Source organism: Neoarius graeffei, chromosome 22 (assembly GCF_027579695.1).
Source record: "Neoarius graeffei isolate fNeoGra1 chromosome 22, fNeoGra1.pri, whole genome shotgun sequence".
NCBI lineage: Eukaryota > Metazoa > Chordata > Actinopteri > Siluriformes > Ariidae > Neoarius > Neoarius graeffei.
The window spans coordinates 53,604,051-53,627,823 of record NC_083590.1 but is presented as its reverse complement, the minus strand read 5'-3'; the positions used below and the strand labels follow the sequence as shown (position 1 = coordinate 53,627,823).

Sequence of the window (23,773 nt, the reverse complement as noted above, 5' to 3'; positions counted from 1 at the left end):
TTTTTTTTTCCAAAAAGTTGGGACAGGGGCGTATTTACTGCTGTTACATCACCTCCTACTTTTAACAACAATCTGTAATCGTTTGGGAACTGAGGAGACCAGTTGCTGTAGTTTTAAAAGAGAAATGTTGTCCCATTCTTGCTTGATATACAATTTCAGTTGCTCAACACTTTCGGGTCTCCTTTGTCATATTTTGCACTTCATAATGCACCAAATATTTTCAATGGGAGACATGTCTGGGCTGCAGAAGGCCAGTTTAGCACCTGGACTCTCTCTTACTACAGAGCCATGCAGCTTTAATATGTCGTTTCCTTGCTGAAAGAAGGAAGCAAGAAGGAACCTTCCCTGAAAAAGATTTTGTCTGGATGGCAGCATATTGCTCTGAAACGTGTGTATATCATTCATCATTAATGATGCCTTCCTAGATGTACAAGCTACCCATGTCATGTGCACTAATGTCCCCTCATACCTTCACAGATTCTGGCTTTTGAACTGTGCACTGATGATAAACCGGATCGTCCCTCTCCTCTTTAACCTGGAGGACATGGTGTCCATGATTTCAAAAATAATTTCTACTTTTGATTCATCAGACCTCAGGACAGTTTTCCACCTCAGTCCATCGTAAAAGAGCTCGGGCCCAGAGAAGGTGGCAGTGTTTCTGGATATTGTTTATATCTGGTTTTAACTTGCATTTGTGGATGCAGTAATGAAGTGTTTTCACAGACGATGGTTTTCTGAAGTGTTCCTGAGCCCATACAGTGATTTCCACTTCAGACATGTGTCTGCTTTTAATGCAGTGTCTCCTGAGGGCCTGAAGATCACAGGCATCCAATGTCAGTTTTCAGCCTTGTCTCTTACATACAGAGATTTCTCCAGATTCTCTGAATCTTTTAACGATCTTATGGACCGTAGATGATGTGATCCACAAATTCTGTGCAGTTTTACATTGAGGAACGCTATTCTTAAACTGTTGCATTGTTTGCTCATGCAGTCCTTCACAGAGCGATGAACCCTTTCCCATCTTTACTTCTGAGAGAGACTGCCTCTCTGGGATGCTCTTTTTATACCCAATCATCTTACTGACCTGTTGCCAATTAACCAAATTTTTATTTTGTGTTTTTTTTTTTTTTTAATCATTACACAACTTTCTTTTTTTGCGCCGGTCACAACTTTTCCAAAACGTGTTGCTGACATCAAATTCAAAATGAGCATATATTTTTCATATGACGACAAAATCTCAGTTTCAACATTTGATATGTTGTCTTTGTATTATTTTCAATGAAATATAGGGTTTCCCATGATTTTGCAAATTATCGCAGTGTTATGTTTTACACAGTGTCCCAACTTTTTTTTTTGGAATTGGGGTTGTAGAATATTTCACTTTGAGTAAAACAGTATCAATACCGTCTAGTTCAGTGTACACAACCACAATCATAGAGAAGCCTGCTGACTTGACAGTTGTCCAGAAGACCATCATCAACACCCTCCACAAGGAGGGTAAGCCACAGAAGGTAATTGCTGAAAAGGCTGGCTGGAAAAGGTGCACAAGCACCAGGGAACTCAGCAGTGTAATACTGAAGTGTGGGTGAAGTTAGGCACCGACTGGACCCAAGTGGGTCACCGTGGCATTTTTAACCCAAGACCAACATTTAAGCTGCACTAGATCAGCAACACTAATTGAAGCAGTGATTAGTGGTGGTGTTAATTAGGGATTTATCTCCATCTCTAGTAATTCAGGTTTACCCATCTTGAAATAAATATAAAATATTGTGTGTCATTTTAATATTTCGATGTTGTTACTACTACTACTATGAAGGAATAAAGAGAATAGTGCATGAACTGTGAGTTCGGCTGATTGATTTTTTTTTTTTTTTTCACGATTCCCCCCCTTCTCTTGGTATTCATGTCTCATCCTCTCAGGCTCAGGAAGATGTGAAGAAGGGATTCATCAAGCCAGAAGATAAATCCTATCAGCTTCAGAAGCTTGCTGAGCAGAGAAAGACGGCCATGGTAACATGATTCTTCATTCACCTCTGCTGGCACACAATCCTCGCTATCCTCTTAAGAAAATCTTTTTATTAGACTTCTCAGCCATACCAGAGTATATTTTCAGCAACTGGCTCTAAACAGTGTGTCTGCATTTTTTTAAACACACAATTTTAATCTTGCGCTGCGTAAATTTGGTTGGAATTATTTACTTGTCTGCTTCACAGAAATTAATTTCCATCACATACTCCAACGATTTTACAGTGCTGCAGCCTGGAGCTGCAAAATGTTGTACAGTAATCATATTTAGAATAAAATCAATATGAAGTGGATGGAAGACTTGCTTATCTTCATACAGGCGTATTCTCCAGTGTGAAAATCTGTAGCCATGTTGTCAATCTGCTGGTATTTGTTTTTTCTCTCTCTTTCTTAGTATCTGAATTTGTTACGCACGTGTGAGGGCTATAATGAAGTAGCGTTCCCCCATTGCTCATGTGATTCCCGGAGGAGAGGTCATGTGATCGCTGCTGTCAGTATTCACCACTTCAAACTGCACGCTTGCACTGAGGATGGCACGCTAGAGGTGTGTGCATACGGATCACACTCACAACCATATACTAGTGCATCTCAAAAAATTAGAATATTGTGAAAAAGTTCAATATTTTCCATCAGTTATTTAAGAAAGTGAAAGTTATACATTATAGACTAATTACACAAACTAAAATGTTTCAAGCATTTTTCTATTTTAATTTTAATCAGTATGGCATACAGTACAAAAACATTTTAAAAAAATCTCAAAATATTAGAATATTTCATTTCGAGTTTGAGTAAAACAGTATGAACACAGTGTATCTCTCGGTCTAGTTCAGTACACACAACCACAATCATGGGGAAGACTGCTGACTTGACTGTTGTCCAGAAGATGATCACTGATGCCCTCCACAAGGAGGGTACTGTAAGCCACAAAAGGTCATTGCTGAAAAGGGTGGCTGGAAAAGGTGCACAAGCAACAGGGATGGCCGCAGTCTTGAGAGGATTGTCAAGAAAAGTTGATTCAAGAACTTGGGAGAGCTTCACAAGGAGTGGACTGAGGCTGGTGTCAGTGTATCAAGACCCATCACGAACAGACATCTTCAAGAAAGGAGATACAACTTTCGCATTCCTAATATCAAGCTACTCCTGAGCCAGAGACAATGTCAGAAGTGTCTTATCTGGGCTAAAGAGAGAAAGAAATGGACTGTTGCTCAGTGGTCCAACGTCCTCTTTTCAGATGAAAGTACATTTTGCATTTAATTTGGAAATCACGGTTCTAGAGTCTGGAGGAAGAGTGGAGAGGCACAGAATCCAAGGTGTTTGAAGCCCAGTGTGAAGTTTCCACAGTCTGTGATGATTTGGGGTGCCATGTCGTCTGCTGGTGTTGGTCCACTGTATTTTATCAAGTCCAAAGTCAACACAGCCATCTACCAGGAGATTTTAGAGCACTTCATGCTTCCATCTGCTGACGAGCTTTTTGGAGATGCTGATTTCCTTTTCCATCAGGACTTGGCACCTACCCACAGTGCCAAAACTACTACCATCAGGTTTGCTGACCATGATATTACTGTGTTTGATTGGCCAGCCAACTTGCCTGACCTGAACCCCATAGAGAATCTATGGGGTATTGTCAAGAGGAAGATGAGAAACACCCGACCCAAAAATACAGATACACTGAAGGCCACTATCAAAGCAACCTGGGCTTCAGTAACACCTCAGCAGTGCCACAGACTGATCACCTCCATGCCACACCGCACTGATACAGTAATTCATGGTAAAGGAGCCCCAACTAAGTATTGAGTGTATAAATGAATATACTTTTCAGAAGTTGGACATTTCTGTATTGTAAATCTTTTTTTTGATTGATCTGAGGGAATATTCTAATAATTTGAGATACTGGATTTCTGATTTTCATGAGCTATAAGCCATAATCATCAAAATTAAAACAAAAAAGGCTTTAAATACTTCACTTTACATGTAATGAATATAGAATATATGAAAGTTTACCTTTTTGAATTAAATTATGAAAAAAAAGGAACTTTTTCATGGTATTCTAATTTTTTGAGATGCACTAGTACACTGCTTTAGATGCTTGCGTTTCATCCTTCCTGTGTGTGCGCGTGTTGGATGATTTTTATTTATTTGCCCAGAACCAGGTTATAGCTTTCGAATGGTCGGAGATGCAGAGGTGGGACACAGACGAGGAGGGAATGGCATTCTGCTTTGAATATGTCCGAGGGGAGAAAAAGCCTCGCTGGGTCAAAATCTTCACTCCTTATGTAAGCATCTCTCAAACGCATGCACACTGTGTGTGTGTGTGTGTGTGTGCGCATATACACACAGTGGTTATGTGAGCTTTGTGTTTTTATGGATGTTAACAGTGGTGCTTTAAGCATGCAGTGGATAGAAAATTAAAAGAACCCCTTTCAAAATTTCTCCATTTTGTTGTCCAGTTCTGTAAACTTGCTTTCCCTGATCCAAACAGCACAGTACACCATATAGTCCGGGAGCCAAAGGCCCAAATTTGGCTGAACCTGGCTTCGTCGGTTAAAGTTTTTTTTTTTTTTGCTGTTTGTTGTTGTCCAAGGTCTACTCATTAAGATAAGAGAGGGTGCCCGGTGATATCCCTTGGGCAATTCCGGATATTGGCCCTTTATTGTTGGATGTGCTGCAGTCATAGCCTAAATTCTGACATTTTGACATTCTTCACTTTATGTTCACCAAAGTCTATATATCATACTTTATTTTTGTGTTTTTGTTAACATAATAGGATGAGTTTAAGGCCTGGGGGTGGGGTTCCAGCCATGGTTGGGGGTGTGGCCATGCAGTTGGGGGCGGGGCTTATACCAAAAAGCCCTTTATTACTCTATTACTTTGGTTGTTAATGCGAGCCTTAAATTATTAGGCATACACTCCATTGTCATCCTTGTGTTTACTTCTGCAGGGGCATATGAGGGACACAGTTAGCTAATTCAAGCCAACTTGTGTAGCTATCTTGCTAACTCTGTCAATCACACTGCCCCCAAAAGATCACAGCACGCATAAGCTAAGCAGAGAAACTATTTGACTGTAATCATGAAAGAGCAGTGACATGTACTCACTGCTCACCAGTGAACTAGACCCATATGCCGCTTTTCCACTACAAACGCGGCTGAGTCGGGCTGAGCCGTGCCGTGCTGAGTCGAGCTGAGCGGGGCTGTTGGAGTTGCATTTCGACTACAACCGCGCTGAACCGTGCTGGCTGGAAGTGGGTGGACACATTGGGTGGAGTTAGCGAAAGTGGGTGGACGTCACGTGATGTCGTTAAGCAGCGCAAACAGTGACATCAGTGAGCTTTTAAGCGGTAGTCTCACGACCCGAATAGTAAACAATAAACATGGAGGACATGGAGTCGTTAGTGTTGCTGGTCTTGGTGCTGTGGCTTGTTGTCACCGACAACGCCAACAGATACTGGCAAGAGCGTATAGATGAGGCGAGGCGCATAAGGCTTCAGAAATTCTCGTAATTCGTAATTCTTCTCCTTCCGGGTTTACGGTGTTTACAGATCCCAGCGTGCTCGCGGGGCGTGTGTGGGCATGTGAGGACACTCCTCCTCACCAATCAGTGCACAGGGGAGTGTCTGCTCACACCCCCAACCTCACTCGGCACGGCTTGGCTCGCTTCAGCCCCACTCCAAAACGGTGCGAGTTTTAGGAGCTAAGCAGGGCTGAAGCGAGCTGAGTCGTGCTGGTTTTTGGTAGTCGAAACGCGAGCCGTGTCGGGCTGAAGTGAGCTGAAGTGAGCTGAAAAAGGGTAGTGGAAAAGGGCCAATAGTTTCACAACACTGGCTAGCACACCCAACTCTCACCTAGTAAATGCTAGTCACTGATTTTTTTAAGCTAATACATTAAGCTAATAGATTGCTTATTTTAACGATATTGACTGTTGAAATAGTAATGTCCCTGGTTCCCTAGTAAAATTCAGGGCATTGTCCCGATTATCATCTCAAAAGTCTGTTAACCTTACCCTCACCCCCACTCCAAACCACACTGCTTGTGGACTGAGAGTCATGTGCACTAGCCAGTCCACTGACTAGCACGACTTTTAAAACGTTGGGTAGTAAGGTTTCCTTAAGCTAATACATTAAGCTAATAGATTGCTTATTTTTACGATATTGACTGTTGAAATAGTAATGTTCCTGGTTCCCTAGTAAAATTCAGGGCATTGTCCCCGATTCACCCCCACTCCAAACCACACTGCTCTTCCACTGACTAGCACGACTTTTAAAACGTTGGGGAGTAAGGTTTACTTAACATTCTCCTCTGTACTAGCTGGCATCCAGTACATAAGCATATTTTTACAGACACTAAGCAATGGCAAAGGGTTTAGAGGGTTTTTTTTTCATCTGAACTCTTAGTTCTTTCCTTAAATAGTTTTTGTGTTTTGTGTGTGTGTTTGAATACTGTATGTAATTATTTTACATAATTATTGCTCATTAGTGTGTGTGCATGTGTATGTGTGTGCGTGTGCATGCATGCATGCACGTACATGCTTTATGTACTGTAGTTCTTGTATCAAAATTGTTAATTTTGCAAATTTATGAAAGGGTCAATTACACGTTTGACTAATTTGAATGACAGTAAAGCGTGAATACTGTACAGCCAATTTGGTTAATTGAAAATCAGTATCTTTTGCTATTCTTGTGTGTGTGTGCGCATGCTGTATATGCCATTTTGCATGCTTGATATATTGCATACTGTAGTTTTACATAGTGGATCACTGGTGTGAGTGTATATGCATGCTGTATATAGTTCTATTGCATGCTGTATATAGTTCTTTTACATAGTGGATCACTGGTGTGAATGTATATGCATGCTGTATATATTTCTATTTCATGCTGTATATACAGTAGTTCTTTTACATAGTGGATCACTGGTGTGAGTGTATGCATGCTGTATATAGTTCTATTGCATGCTGTAGTTCTTTTACATCGTGGATCACTGGTGTGAGTGTATACATGCTGTATATAGTTCGTTTACATAGTGGATCATTGGTGTGAGTGTATGCATGCTGTATATAGTTCTTTTACATAGTTATTGGTCATTAGTGTGTGTGTGTGTGTGTGTGTGCATGCTGTATATAGTTCTTTTGCATGCTGTATAGTTCTTACATAGATATTGATCATTATTTTGTATTAACTGTAGAGTTTATGTAATACTTGTATAAAAATCGCTAATTTGGAAAAGTTATGAAAGGGTTAATTAATCCACATTTGATTTATTTGAATGACAAATATAGAGAAAAATGTGAATACCTATCAGATACAGCCAACTTGGTGCATTTAATATCAGTATTTACACTGATATTATTTTTTTTGTATTTTCTTCCATTATTTGGGCATATAGGGCATTAAAGGGTTAATATATTAAATTGCCCAAGGGATATCACTGGGCACCCTCTTAAATCTTGAAGAGCTACCTCAAATCTATAAGATAAAGCAAAAAAAAAAAACTTTAACCAAAAATTCCGGGTCCGACCCCATGGCTCCCGGACTAATATGAATGAAGTGAATTCATTTTAATTTGAAAGGGAAAAAAAAGAGCATTTAATTGACCAAACTAAACTTTCTAAAATACCCCCAGAGTCAGTATTTGGTAGATACCAAGACTTTAACTATTGCTGACGGTCTTTACAGAACTGTTCAAGCTGGGAAAGGTTTTTGGTTGATTTTTGCTGAAGCACAGCAGCTTTCTTTCCATTCCAGAGATTTTTCAATTGCATTTAGGTCAAGGCTTTGACCTGCCCCTCCATGGTAGCTTTGGCCTTACGCTTGGGGTCATTGTGCTGTTGGAATATGAATTTCCGACCTGTTTTCAGACTTTTTCTTCAAGGTTCTTTTCCGGAATCTCTCTGTTCTTGGCTCCATCTCATCCAAGATGAGGAGCATCTCCAGAACATTATGCTTCCACCACCATGCTTCCCCGTCAGGATGGTGGTGTTTTGGTGATGGGCCATGTTGGGTTTTTGCCAGATGTAACATTCATGACTTTGTGCCAAAAAGTTCAACTTTGGTTTTATCTTTAAACCTTCTGCCAGTTTGTTGCAGGACCTTTCAGGTTTCTTTCTGCAAACTTCATACATCACTCCCAAGATGGACCCATATGGGCCAAACGTGTGCAATATCTTTAAAATAGTTGTCCTGCACAATTTCCTCTGTTGACCATAGAATCCTGAAAGTCTTTTTAAGGATTTCTTTGAGTTGTATGTGGCCTCTTTGACCAAGCGTCTTCTCTCCCAGACCTCTAATTTTGATGCCTAGATTTTGCTGAGACTGCAGGTGTTACCGTGTACTGTCTGCTTCTTAATTATGGACTTCTAAGCCTTTGGAAATCTTTATATCCCCTCACGTGCAGATCTTTCTACCACTGTTGTCTCACTCACTCACTGATGTGCCGTCCTCATTCGAGGGTTGGTGACGGCCTGTGACCAGATCTTGACTCTTTCTCCACTCTCTCCTGTCTTGAGCCATTAGTTTACACTGCGTGTAACTGGCTCCTGTCCATTCCCTCATGTTGGTCATCCACTGTTTCCTGGGTGCCCCCGCGGTACCTTTTGCCTTCCATTACGGTCAGTGCTAGCTCTCCTGCACTACCCCGAGCTCCATGGCCAAAGTACTGAAGTTTTAACTTTGTCTCACTCTCCATGAGCTCCCTTTCTATTCACAATTCCTTCAGCACTGATTCGTTTGGTGTTCCCTCCAAGACACCCCCAACAGCTTTCTCCAGCACCACATCTCAAGTGCTTCAGTCCTGTTCATGTCTAACTTCTTGATGGTCCACCCCTCCACACAAGTGCCTTCATTGCTCTGATTTTCAATGTCCTACTTATGTTTCTGTCTCTCCAGAGCTTATCCAGCTGTCCTGCTTTCTTCTTAGCTAGTCTAATCCGTCTACATATCTCTTTGGTACAGTCTCCTGTAATTGTTTTGTAGGAACCCAGGAATTTGAACTCCTGTACTTGTTCCACTTCCTCACCACCTAATGATATGTTTACCCTTTTGTTCTTATTGATTAACATGAGTTTTTTTTTTTTTTGTCTTTTTGGCATTGATCTTCATATTAATCATCGCTTATATTGACAAGTTCTTCAAAATAAGCCCTCACACACACTTCTGTTCTTGCCAAGATGGTGGTGTCCTCTGCATATCTGATATTATTGACCCTCTTGCCTCCTATGACTACTCCTGTGTCTGGTTTCCTTTCCTCTTTTCTTCTAATAATGTCCTCTCCATAAAGGTTAAATTCTGTGGGGGAGATGTTACACCCTTGTCTTGTTCCTTGTCCAATCTTAAAGCATTCTGTCAATTCTCCGTTCCACCTTACTGCTGCTTCCTGATTCTTGTAGAGTCCTCTTATCAGATCAACCAGGTGTTTCAGGATGCCCATGTCCAGCATGGTTCTGAAGAGTCTGGTGTGGTCGACGGTGTCGAAGGCCTTGCTGTAATCTACAAAAATCAAGTACAAGGCTTCCCCTTCCAACTCTACAGCCTTCTGTATTAGCAGCTGAAGGATGAAAAGCATACAGTGGTGCTTGAAAGTTGTGAACCCTTTAGAATTTTCTATATTTCTGCATTAATATGACATAAAACATCATCAGATTTTCACATAAGTCCTAAAAGTAGATAAAGAGAACCCCGTTAAACAAATAAGACAAAAATATTATACTTGGTCATTTATTTATTGAGGAAAATGATGCAATATTACACATCTGTGAGTGGCAAAAGTATGTGAACCTCTAGGATTAGCAGTTAATTTGAAGGTGAAATTAGAGTCAGGTGTTTTCAATTAATAGGATGACAATCAGGTGTGAGTGGGCACCCTGTTTTATTTAAAGAACAGGGATCTATCAAAGTCTGATCTTCACAACACATGTTTGTGGAAGTGTATCATGGCACAAACAAAGGAGATTTCTGAGGACCTCAGAAAAAGCATTGTTGATGCTCATCAGGCTGGAAAAGGTTACGAAACCATCTCTAAAGAGTTTGGACTCCACCAATCCACAGTCAGACAGATTGTGTACAAATGGAGGAAATTCAAGACCATTGTTACCCTCCCCAGGAGTGGTCAACCAACAAAGATCACTCCAAGAGCAAGGCGTGTAATAGTCGGTGAGGTCACAAAGGACCCCAGGGTAACTTCTAAGCAACTGAAGGCCTCTCTCACATTGGCTAAAGTTCATGAGTCCACCATCAGGAGAACACTGAACAACAATGGTGTGCATGGCAGGGTTGCAAGGAGAAAGCCACTGCTCCCCAAAAAGAACATTGCTGCTCGTCTGCAGTTTACTAAAGATCATGTGGACAAGCCAGAAGGCCATTAGAAAAATGTTTTGTGGACGGATGAGACCAAAATAGAACTTTTTGGTTTAAATGAGAAGCGTTAAGTCTGGAGAAAGGAAAACACTGCATTCCAGCATAAGAACCTTATCCCATCTGTGAAACATGGTGGTGGTAGTATCATGGTTTGGGCCTGTTTTGCTGCATCTGGGCCAGGATGGCTTGCCATCGTTGATGGAACAATGAATTCTGAATTATACCAGCGAATTCTAAAGGAAAATGTCAGGACATCTGTCCATGAACTGAATCTCAAGAGAAGGTGGGTCATGCAGCAAGACAACGACCCTAAGCACACAAATCGTTCTACCAAAGAATGGTTAAAGAAGAATAAAGTTAATGTTTTGGAATGGCCAAGTCAAAGTCCTGACCTTAATCCAATGGAAATGTTGTCAAAGGACCTGAAGCGAACAGTTCATGTGAGAAAACCCACCAACATCCCAGAGTTGAAGCTGTTCTGTACGGAGGAACGGGCTAAAATTCCTCCAAGCCGGTGTGCAGGACTGATCAACAGTTACCGGAAGTGTTTAGTTGCAGTTATTGCTGCACAAGGGGGTCACACCAGATACTGAAAGCAAAGGTTCACATACTTTCGCCACTCACAGATATGTAATATTGGATCGTTTTCCTCAATAAATAAATGACCAAGTATAATATTTTTGTCTCATTTGTTTAACTGGGTTCTCTTTATTTACTTTTAGGACTTGTGTGAAAATCTAATGATGTTTTAGGTCATATTTATGCAGAAATATAGAAAATTCTAAAGGGTTCACAAACTTTCAAGCACCACTGTATCTCCAGTGCTGTGACCTGCATGGAAACCTGCCTGCTCCTCCAGTAGCTCCCTCTCTGAAAGCTGTCTTATCCTGTTGAAGATGATACATAGCAGAATTTTGCTGGCATGGCAGATTAAGCTGACTGTTCTAATTTCTCAGATCTCGTACATCTCCTGTTTGTGGTATAAGGGAAAAGATAAGCTGTCCATTCTTTCAGCCACTCTTTTCCAAATCATGTTGCAAATGCTGTGTGTCACTTTCGCCCCGGTTCACCTGTATACATCCACAATTCTCCTGGGATGCTAGCGATCACACCCAGGTGATTTTCCTTTTCTTCAGCTTCTTCATAGCATCTACAACTACTTCCAAGAGGATGTCTGGTTCTTCTATATTCTCAGTTTCTCCATTCACACCCAGATGTTTCTGCTGTCGTCCAACTCCACCTACCCTCTTATAAAGTTCTTCAGTGTATTCCTTCAACCTCCCTAGCACTTCTTTCCTGTCAGTCAGTACTTGCCCTTTATCTTTTATATCATTATCTTTTATACTGTTGTGTGCCTTTTCAATAATTCAGAGGTGTATTTGGAGCCCATGCTGCTTCCTTTTTTTGTGGATCTGCACTTGCGAACTGAAGGGTAATATAATAAACAGCTGTTTTTTTTTTTTTTTTTTATTCAAGCTATCAAGTTAATTGCTCTGCTCCACACAGGTGTTGGAAAATATAGTGACTGTGACCTCGATGGCATTTGGTTGTTATTCCTGAGATTTTTGATGTTATTGTGAAGGGGTGTATACTCATCAAAGAAAGATATTGTAGTTGTTTGTTTTTAAATAATGTTAGCAAATGATTTTTTCACTTTGACATCGTTTAAAAAAATAAAATCTTGCTGTTTCTTGTTTTAGTACAACACTGCAGACTGGTGTGGTCTTTGGTGTGCTGCAGGACCCTTCAGGTCATAAAATATAAAGTTAGGTTTTATAAAGGTGATTAGGCATGTAATGATGTATATTTAATGATACAAATTTATGGCACTGATGCGATGTAATAAAAAATGAATTGTAATTAACAGGCTGTGTAATCTTTAGGGCTGTCCCCGACCAAGGATTTTCTTGGTCGACCAGTGGTCGTGCATTCACTCCGACTAATCCCCCCCCCCAAAAAAAAAAAAAAAAAAAACCTGCCCATTTTTACCGGGATACACATCTGTGAGGCTTTACCTGTAATGCCGGGCTGCCGTATCTATGCGCATTTACCACTAACGGCGGGGGTAACCTTCATGCAATTTTCAGCCATGCAGGCATTTTAAAATGGTTATGTTGTCTGATTGCCTGAAATAGGGGACGTACAGGGATGTGTAACTAACAAAATGTTTGAATGTGTCACAAAAATAATCAGAAAGACTGACGGACTCTGAACATGATGAGGATGCCGTGGAGGAGGCTGGCTCATCGCAATAAAGTGGATGCGCCTGTAGAGAGATTGTAAAACAGTGAGCTGGATAATTTAGCTTTACCAGTAGCCAGTAGGCCTACGTATTGCAATCAAACTTCAGGTTGCAAGGGGTAGGCTAGCTAGGCTAGTAGGCTACTTACATGGTTGAGGTGGTAAAGCATGTTCGTCGTGGAAGAATGAAAGGCGAATGTTTTTTTGCAAATTCTGCACGTAACCCTCTTTGGGTCATCTTTGTTCTTTTCGAAATGATCCCATATTTTAGAGCTCCTTCCAGACATGCTGTCTGCCCGTGTTAAAAAAAAATCACCAACAGTAAATTAGTGTCATGACTTCCTTTATCATGCCCGTCAAATTAAAAGCCCTTCAGCCCTTTGACAAGACGCGGCTTTTTTCCCTGCGACCAATCGACCAATGGAATTTTGGTCGGCTAATAATTTTTTGGTCGACCAACGATTAATCGATTGTTTGCCGTCAGGCCTAGTAATCTTAGTTTTTCGGAGTTGTAATTGCATTGTTTAGACAGCAAACGATAGCGGGAATGCAAGGTGACTTCACTCTAGGCATAAGTAACACAGCTCTAGTACCGTGAAAATACAAACGCACGCACAAAAAAAAAAGCAGATGCAAAATGTGGAACAGCTGCTGTGTGATTGACTGTACAAATAGATTGAACAAGAAATTGGAGCTCTCTTTTTACAGACTGCTGAAAGATAAAGAAAAGCAAATGGAGGCAGAATGAATATTTAGAAAAATTTACTAAGAAAAGGAATAACTTTCATTTTTAATAAAAGGAATAGTTTAGTTAATAGGTTTTGTTTTACACCAACCTTTGCAAATGTGGAGAAATAATTGTTGTTTTTTAAGAAAATGAAACACGGTTTGTGGGGTGTTTTTAATTTAAAGCGAGACACCCTTTTGATTTCATAAAATCAGTGAAATTTAGTTCCCGCTGAAAGTTGGTCATTGCGGGTTTTTTTTTTTTTTTTTTATTTCTGTAATATCCCCCCCAAAAAAATCAGGCCATTCTGTGGCTGGGAAGTTATTTAATTTGAGGGGATTAAAGCAAATAATGTGCATGAAATTGCTCGCTTCAAGCAGACAGAGGACAGGCACATGCACAGGTTTACCTTCTTTTGGGTTTTACGGCAGCTGGCATCCACAGTATCGCATTACCGCCATCTACAGGTTTACCTTTGACCTTGCACGGACAGTTCCATCATTCTGTCACCAAACAAACAGCTGATCACACAGAGGTGTTCGCTGACTGCTGATATTTATTAGTTTGGTCCTGTGTTTCCTTTCCTTCGTATATAACAATTGCCTTTTCTTCTCACTTTCTGTTACTGTAATCACTCACATTTCATTCGCACACTCATGTCCTCCATTTTTCTCTCCTGTTTCAAATTTGTATTCCACAATGCCTTGCGTGAACGGGGAAAGCCCACCACGTGATGGCACCACCGAAAGCTACTGAATTTGAATTACAGACTTAAAATTATTTATTTATTTTAAATAGAACAATTTATATTAAAAAAAAAAAATAGGGCCACGTGACCCTAAATTCTCCACTATTTTTTCCTGCTTCACCATGACCCAATTCAAGATACTACATCATGTGTTGGGGAAAATTCTTTTTTTATGACCTACACTTGAAAAATCTGAAAGGCAGTCTCCATTTAACAAAGAATATTGAAGTTGATGGAATAGGAAAATAAATGGTGGTTTTGTTTTGTTTTTTGTCCCCCCCGGTAAAATTTTTTTTTTTCAAAAATATTGTGAATCGAGTTATGAATTGATGAATTGTTACATGCCTAAAGGTGATTGTTTTAAAGGCACAAATGCAGCACAGAGAAATTTATATAAATATTCTATGTATTTTGAACGGATGCTTTGGAGGCCTGCTTCATTTTCATTAAAAACCTTAAAGGAGTGCGCCACCCCCAGGTGAAATTGAGTCAGTCTCTGCAGTCCCTAGAGTTGGATGAGTGAGCCAAAGCGTTTTGTAGCCGATCCAGCCATTGTCCTGATCTAGAAACGCCCCGGTTAGCTTTAGCTTAGCGTAGTCGCTGTAATCCGGCGTGTCCAGCTAGCATTGTCGTTGCAAACGTGAATCAAATAACTCAAGATTTTTTTATAATTATTTCTCATGACCTGTACATTCACATCGAGTACACATATCAATGCAAATTAACATGAAGGGATTTACTAGACTACTTTATATCTGGAACTATTTTCGGCCACAGCACAGGCAATGCACCGCTGCAGGCGCAAAGACACCACGCAGCACCACAACTTAGTAGTCACGCTGGTGTATTGACGGAAGTTGAGGGTTTTCAGGTGCTGCGTGGTGTCTTTGCGCCTGCAGCGGTGCATTGCCTGTGCTGTGGCCGAAAATAGTTCCATATATAAATTGGTCTAGTAAATCCCTTCATGTTAATTTGCATTGATATGTGTACTCGATGTGAATGTACAGGTCATGAGAAATAATTATAAAAAAATCTTGAGTTATTTGATTCACGTTTGCAACGACAATGCTAGCTGGACACGCTGGATTACAGCGACTAAGCTAAAGCTAACCGGGGCGTTTCTAGATCAGGGCAATGGCTGGGTCGGCTACAAAATGCTTTGGCTCACTCATCCAACTCTAGGGACTGCAGGGACTGACTCAATTTCACCTGGGGGTGGCGTACTCCTTTAACAGGCTGCACTGTATTTTACTGAATGTTTTAAAATCATTTTGTGCTGCATAAGTTGGATAAATGTGCAAAAATTCAGTGAAAATGTTTAAATAAATCATAATCAAATCAACAGGACAACAAATGACTAAGATGTTAAAGAGCATTTTTTAAAATGTCATTTCTAGGCCACTAATGATTTGTTTCCTTACCTCTAGTTTAACTACATGCACGAGTGCTTCGAGAGAATTTTCTGTGAGCTCAGCTGGACGAAAGAGGTATCACATTTAATTTTCAGTGCATTGTTTGTGTAGACTTTTTGGACGTTTTTAAGTTTTCTGTTCCTCTTTAAAATGGTAAAGGTGGAAGATGAGGCCTCGGAGAAAGACAAGAATTGCAATGGTATGACACACACATGCACAGTATCTCGTGTTTTCTTAAACTGAAATCACACAGTACATGGTCATCCTTATATACACACAAATTTATATCACTGAAATTATATCTACTTATAATACATAGGGCCAGATTACTCAATTCTGATTGACCAATCAAGGAGGGCTTTTTTCCCTTAACATGGGGCCGTATTTCTGAAATGCTATTGGCTTGTTCGTTGCTTGGTTACGGTTACAAAAATTAGCAAATTTTCTCAACAGAATGGCTGATTCTGCTGACTCAGCAATGCTGCGTTTCGCTATATTTGACGAAGAAATGATAAACCAATTGAAAGCTGCAAGTGAAAATGAGAATACCAAAAAAAAGTACGAATTTGTGGCTTTCCGTGTTTAAGAAACGGGCCGCAGAGAGACAAACCAGGGCTTTGAACCGGAATTTTTTTCCTATTGGTTCGTTCCGAACAGAAACGGAATTTTAACGTTTCCGGTTTTGGGTTCCACCATTAAATAGACGTTCCCGAACCGGTTAGAACAAAAAAATTTCGTTCCCGGAACGGTTAATTACGTTCCCTGTCAGCGGTTTAACAAATGGCTATAAAATTATGTCTCTGTCTCATCCAGCTTAAGCCAAATGTAGGCTAATTCTATTACAACCTTCATTAAATAAGACAAGAAATAATTCAAAACAATTATTATTTCAAATGTTGGCGATTTGGATTCTCAGTACGTCTTCCCATCTACACAAACAGAAAAAGTGCCAAAAATGAAAGAGAATTTGTTTAGTGTGTTACCAAAGGCTAGTCAGGCCCTATAGAGGGCTACCGCATGACGTCACCGTGCCGCGAGATTTTGTTAGGCGCCATATTGGAAGACCAAGTACACATCTATGCAAGTACATACATTCATAAAACAAACTACACCTGAAATGTAGCCAGGGCCGGTTCTGCCCTAATCTGGACCCGGGTGCAACATCATGCAAACCCCCCCCCAATTTTAACTAAATGGGCTATAATAAATAAGCCTGCAGGCAGCCACGGCGGGCTGCCTCAGAAAAGTAACCATTTGTCCTACCTTAAAACTCGTTTTGCATTTTCTGCCTCCTTTTTTGTATTTTCGACCCTGCGTTTATTTTCTTTCCTTTTCTGAAAACCCGATTTGTGTCCAGACGTTTTGTTCTGCTACCAACGAACTAACTCGTCAGGTCTCGTCTCTCGAGCCCGCGATGATTCCCGTGGGAAGGGCAACAACTGATACATTTTTACAAACAGCCAATAGGGAGGTTGCATCGTTCAGGCTCTTCTTTGCTCAGACACTCAGTAATGGAGACGTGATAGTAGTCCACCTTCCCGCTCTCTCCATTCAGTCAGCGAACGTCACACAGGAAGTGAACCCCAGCGGGTCATAGAAACTTGCGCAGGAGAAGAATGACTATTTGTAGGCTACAGAAACTTTGAGGAACGAAATAAAAACCGGTATTAACCGGTTACCATTATTTTTAATAAGCGTTTCTGTTCCGGAACATAAAAAATAATAAAGTTTCTGGTTTCGTTTCTGTTCCATGTGAAATAGAAAAAGTTCCCGGTTTTCGTTTTCATTCCTTGAACCGGTTCAAAGCCCTGAGACAAACGCCTCTCTAGTGGCATATGAATGCTGTGAGTTAGACAAGGTGCTATCGCAGTTTTATGCAGAAGTGAGGAAAGAAAATGGGGGGGAAACTACGAACCAGACTCAAAGTAATGCAGGCAGCATTGGGCCGGCATCTGAGACGAGAAATATCCGGGATCAGTCCTGAAAGGTGTTAAAATCCTGTCCAAAATCCTCGTGTCGTGTCGCGTCGCTGTGTCGTGATGAAAGACGCTTTAGAAACTGATTCAAACGTGCAAGATAGTCTCGCGCCCTGATTGGTTCCGAAAACGTGAATGAGAAATGTTGTGAACTTGAATGGCTTCTGAAGTATGAATTTGGCCCTATATATTGTAAACAAGTAATCGTATGGTTCCTCGTAAAATTAAAGATCAATTTCACTCGTGATTTCGAAGTTTTGAAATTAAGCCACTCGGGCAATTTTCAAAACTTCGAAATCACTCTCGAAATTAATCCTTAATTTTACTCGGCCCCATATGATTACCTATACAAAGCTGATGGACTTGTTTGTTACATCTGCATATCATTAGAAATGTCCTCTCCTGTTTAAACGATACCCATCTTTCACATTCTCCACTTCAGAGTACCTCCCTCCTTTGGAGCAGCAGAAAGGATGGCACCACCTAGGGAAAGAAATTGCCACCTCTTAGGAAGATGTTTCTCTGGACACCAGAATAAACTGAGCTGGACCACCATACTAGAACAAAAAAATACAACCACCATGTTACCAGGGCAGCAACCCGGGTTCTGTTGAGCTGCAGAGGGTTCTGTAGTCCTGCCACAATCTCCTTGGCAACTGAGAATTATTTCCAGAGCAACGCACATTTACAGCTAAATAAGGGATGTTGCTACAGATGTACAGCACATCAAAATATTGTGGTCATGACATCAGTAAATACATCTCCTTATAACTTTACATTATGTTGAGTAGAAATGCAAAAAATTGCTTAGTCCTAGGAACAGTCTCTCATTTCCCCACTGGCCGGCCACAGCGCAAGACGGTGTTAATTAAAGAAGGGTGTGTTGTCACCATTCATCATCTTTTAGAATAGTCGCCATGACTGAGTCCCGACTCTCAAAAGAGCAGATTTAGATTTGGACCATTTCCATAGAAAACCTTTCACCGCATTGATTAAAAGTAGTTGAACTCGAAGAGCTTTTCTTAATATGAAATTTAAGATCGCTAAAGTAGGTTTGGACATAAAGGTGGTTTGAAACGAGTTTAATTTCATCAGTAAACTGCATGAACCCCAAGGCTTCATCTTGAATAATGCTTGGAACGCTTGTGGGCCGTTAGATTCTCTTTATGAAGCACGTGGTTAAGTTCGGTTATCGGTGTTTTTCTGGTCGCATCTAAACGATGCGGTGTAAGAGTCGTACTGTTTGGATGCATGGGATTGAACAGAAGAGCTACAAATACTGAAGGACGTCTGATGAGTGTAAACCTTTTCCAAACCCGTTTCTGTTCTTAACTGGAGGATCTTGGAAAGCTGGCAATAGAAACAAACTCGGCTGTAACGTGACAACAGTTGTCTAGGAACGTTCAGGATATTGAGGTGCAGTTCTCTCGTATTCTGAAAGGGGGCAGCAATACTCCATGTACTACAAATGAAAATCTCAGTCTTGTGTTGGAGCGTTTGAACATTATTTAAAAGAAAAAAGTATAGCATTTTCAGCTCTTTACACGTGTGTGTGTGTGTGTGTGTGTGTGTGTGTGTGTACAGGAGCAGATGAGTACGAGTCTGGGTTTGGTCCCTAATGAGTGGTTAAACAGGGATCTTCAAGTATTTAAAGCAATCATTCCCTGGGGGTTGAGTAGAGAAGTGCATGCAGTCCATTAACTATATCAGGGGTCCAGTGAGACTGAGAACAAAGAGCAAGGAGATGGTTATAGATTTACAAAAAGAAAATCTTTCATTAAAGTACCACTGCTGTCTGTCTGCTTAGAAAACTAGAAGCAATCTGAATCTCTTACGCTACGTTCACACTGCAAGGCTTAATGCTCAATTCCGATTTTTTTGTGAAATCCGATTTTTTTGTGAGGTCGTTCACATTAACAAATATATGCGACTTGTATGTGATCCTCAGTATGAACGAAAAGCGACCTAAAAGTGTTCCGCATGCGCATTGCAGGATACGACGACGTCACACGCAGTGAGCATGGCCAGTGTTTACGGAAGTAAAACCGCCCGGTTGCGGTATGACCCATCCAATCTAGCTTGAATAGCTGCATCCCCCCAAATGGAAATCAGCTCCCTAACCTCTGCGTCCTTCCATTGAGAAGATTCAGAACCTTCACAGCCCGAAGCGTCCCTCGCATTGATGTCATGCGCCATGTTGTTGTAACTTTTTTTGAGAGACCCGCCGCCTACTTCAGCGCAGAATAGTGACGTTCGTGGCTTGTTGATGACGTGTAAGTCGGATGAATGCGACCTGGCGGTTCAGACTGAAGTCGCATATGAAAAGAGCGGATAGGGATCGGAATTAGGACCACATATCCAAACGGCCTGGGTCGGATTTGAAAAAATCGGATCTGTGTCGTTCATATTGTCAATAAAAGATCGGATACAGGTCACATATGGGCGAAAAGATCGGATTTGAGTCACTTCAGCCTGCAGTGTGAACGTAGCCTTAAACACCACATGGTATATAGCAGGTTAATTCAGTATTTTAGAATTTAAAAAAGTGTTTTCTTGATCAAGATTTCCCTCCTTCCTTCCCTGTGTGTGGGTGTGTGTTCCATAGTGCTTCCGTCTAACAAAAGAAAGAAAATGGGACTGAACCCCTCATTATTCAAATCTTACTTTAGCAAATTTGAAGACGACTCCACACCCAGTGTTAACGCCATTATACCTGCCATTTCTGTGTGGGTGTGTCTTTATCCATCAAACGCATTGGCTTAGGTTCCATGATAATTTTTAATTTTGAAAAGAATAGAATAACATGTAGGCACATATTCCACATTGTGACTGTCTGGGTTTTTGTTTTTTTTTTTCCCCCACAGCCCCAGGAATCACTGGTTATTTTGTGATGTTCATTGTGCATTTGTCGAAATAATAACCAGTGTTACACAAAGCAGGCTGTATGTTTTTGTGGTCATCCAAAACGTCTAAAAATAATACAGATGTACCACAATGTATTTGCAAACCAAATCATTTCACCCATCTGGAGTAAAACCTGGCAGCTGAAACGTGAAACACAAAAGGACCACAGTGGATTGATGAAGAGCTCTACTCATGAAATTTAAAATGGCTTCCGACTTTTAGATCATATTTATATATTTTTATTTTATTTCTCCACCTCAGTTGTATGACATGTCTGGAGGGTTTCGTCAGATGATGAACTGGTCAGAAGATGCATTCGTCGGAGTTTTTCTTGTATTACTTATGTGTGCTTTTAACAGTATTCACTATAGCCTTTGATTGAAATGATTTTTTTTTCCTGTTTAATCAATGTTAATGAAGTCTATTTGTGATAGGTAATTGAACTGAGGCTCTTTAGGGCTTGAATTGGAAGGTATTTAATTTATAAGTGGAAAAAGAAACTGATGCTTTTTTCATACAGCTTTGTTTAAAAAAAAACAAACTCGCCATTGGTGAATGATAGTTTTATATCAAATGTTTGAAATGATTTCACTAACCAATATAAAGTTCTAAAAGCTTGGCTTGGAGAAAATGCCATGTAGAATAAAACATTTAACATAATTTTAAATAAAACTTGAAAATGATTGCCTTTTTTTTCAGGAGCGAGGTGTGCCTGTTCACTGCTGGCAGTCTGAGTATTCTGTATTCCCAAATGTTCTTCCAGAGAGAGATGAATCTATCCTGCCTTCCCCCCTCTTTTCCTTTGAAAGCTCTTGAAGCTGCTGATAACGTAGTTAAGATTTGACCTGTTTTCTGTTCTTGGACCCTTATATGGGGCTGAAGGGATGTAGATCATTGTAGACACACGTACAATAGGAGTGTGTATAAGAAGCTTCCAAAAGTACTGGAACAGCAAGGCCAATTTTTCTTTGCTATACACAAGGGTTTGAGATTTAAAAGGGGAAAAAAAAGAATATAAGAAATTCTGATCTATTTTCAGCTTTCCTTTCCAATACTTTCCTGTCCATCACTGAAAGCACATGCAATAGGTACGTAAGCATCCGAACTGGACCATGGAGCAGTGGAAGGTGGCTTGGTCTGATAAATCACGTTGCCTTTTACATAATGTGGACAGTCGGATGTGTGTGCATCGCTTATCTGGAGAAGAGATGGCACCAGGATGCACTATGGGAAGAAATTGAGCCAGCAGAGGCAGTGTGATGCTCTGGACAATGTTCTGCTGGGAAACCTTGGGTCCTGGCGTTCATGTGGGTGTTACTTTGACATGTGCCTGAACATCGCTGCAGACCAAGTTCACCCCTTCATGGCAATGGTATTCCCTAATGGCAGTGACCACTTTCAGCAGAGTAATGCATCCTGACATGGTGCAAACACCTGTTCAGAAATGGTTTGAGGATCACTACTGAGTTAATGGTGTTGACTCTGCCTCCAAATTCCCCAGACCTCAAGCCGATCAGAATCTGTGGGATGTACGTACTGGACAAACAAGTCCGATTCACAGAGGCCCCACCTCACAACTTGCAGGACTGAAAGGATCTGCTGCTAACATCTTGGTGCCAGATACCACAGCACGCCTTCAGAGGTGTCATGGAGTTCAGGCCTCGATGGCGAATAAGCAAATTATCTGCCAGTAGAATAAGACCATTTCAGACTTGAACGGAGTAAACAGAAATGTACTTAATTTTATATGTTTGAATCTAATATAATGGAGAATTATTATCAGAGCACTTTTTCAATGGAATAAAAATAAGTTTTATTCCCTTCTAACGGGTTTCATTCATTTGCTTTGATAACATGCAATATTGTTAGCATATCGCTTATTTGCATGCATTATGTCACTCTACCCAATGGAGAATGAGCACTGAATATGGTTTACGATATTGCATGGTTGTCAAGACGACATGTCGCACGTCGGAGATGTAAAACTTCCGCTCTAGCGAGTGATTGGGACAGTTTGTAAACAAACATGGCTGCCAGGTTTGCTTCATTAAATATGGAAGATTTTGAAAGAGACACGTTGAACACCCAAAAGGAATATGCATGTAGATAATAATATTGGCTAGCTTTTTTTTTTTTTTGTGGTATATCCGATATATTCCATTCAGCTACTCATCTTTGACTTGTTCAATATCATGCTAGCTGAATGGAATATATCTGATATTCCACTCAACGCCAGCCAATATTATTTAAATATTAGTTGAACTGACATCTCTATATAATCAAGATATTACTTTCTAAGATTTATTTGGCAGTGTATCCAGACTCTACTCAATAATCCAAAGATTGACTTGTGTATTCAACCAGACCTCAGCCTGTACTTCATCTTTTGTGTCGTTTTCATTCAGCTCAGCACACGCGCATTTCATGAATAGTGCAACTGTAGTTCTATATTAGTCTTGCCAAACTTCCTGATTAATATTGAGCTTGTTGGAAGCCCCCCAGCTGTCCTGAATAGGTGCTTTACATCAGCCGAGAATGCTGGAATACGCATGCAGAGCTTTGGACACAGTCCAGCATTTTAAGAGCACTAGTGGATGGTGGGGTGCTGGGATGAAGTGTTTGACCTCCGTTTAACTGATCAACAGTGACGACATTAACTCTTTATCTAGCAGCTTTACTGAATTAATTCATCCCTATCACTTGGTCGAATTTTTAAGATATATATATATATATATATATTTTTTTTTTTTTTCACCAGCTCACTGTCCACTTTAATAGGAACTTGTTCTTAATTCTAAGATCCCTGTTCTTGGCTGCATGAGTGGAACCCAATGTGGTGTTCTGCTGTTGCATGCTGGGATGCTTTTCTGCTCACCACAATTGCAAAGAGTGATTTATGAGTTTCTATATCCTTCCTGGCAGCTCGAACCAATCTGGCAATTTTCCTCTGACCTCTCAACAAGGCATTTATTTCCACTCTCAGAACTGTCACTCAATGGTTTTTTTTGTTTTTCGCACCATTCTGTGTAAACTTGACTGTGTGTGAAGCCTTAGGAGATCAGCAGTTTTGAAATACTCAAACCAGTTCATCTGGCACCCATGCCACAGTGAAAGTCACACTTTGAGATCACAATTTTTCCCCTGCTGATGTTTTAACATTAACTGAAGTTCTTGATTTGTATCTGTATGAGTTTATGCATTGTGCTGCTGTCAAGGGATTGGCTGATTAGAGAACTACAGAAAACAGCAGGTGGATGGGTGTCCCTAATAAAGTGGCCAGTGAGTGCATGGTACCTATTGTACAGTATACTTCAAAATGCAGTTGTCCTGGCAGGAGAGGTGCAATGTGATTTCATAACATCAAAGTTATACAAATTCATAAATCTACTCATAAAA

The 23,773-nt window shown here is 40.5% G+C and overlaps 1 protein-coding gene across 1 annotated transcript in view; it reads left to right on the top strand.

Moving 5' to 3' along the window:
• The window catches only part of snx27a (sorting nexin 27a), an 84,505-nt gene extending 62,301 nt beyond the window's left edge, over positions 1-22,204 (top strand). Inside the window, exons 8-13 of the mRNA XM_060904969.1 lie at positions 1,921-2,010; positions 2,420-2,569; positions 4,170-4,298; positions 15,513-15,572; positions 15,657-15,696; positions 17,916-22,204. Of these exons, the coding sequence (XP_060760952.1) occupies positions 1,921-2,010; positions 2,420-2,569; positions 4,170-4,298; positions 15,513-15,572; positions 15,657-15,696; positions 17,916-17,983 (537 nt within the window). The 3' untranslated portion in view covers positions 17,984-22,204. The remainder of the gene's footprint in view (positions 1-1,920; positions 2,011-2,419; positions 2,570-4,169; positions 4,299-15,512; positions 15,573-15,656; positions 15,697-17,915) is intronic.
• Positions 22,205-23,773: the final 1,569 nt, after the last annotated feature.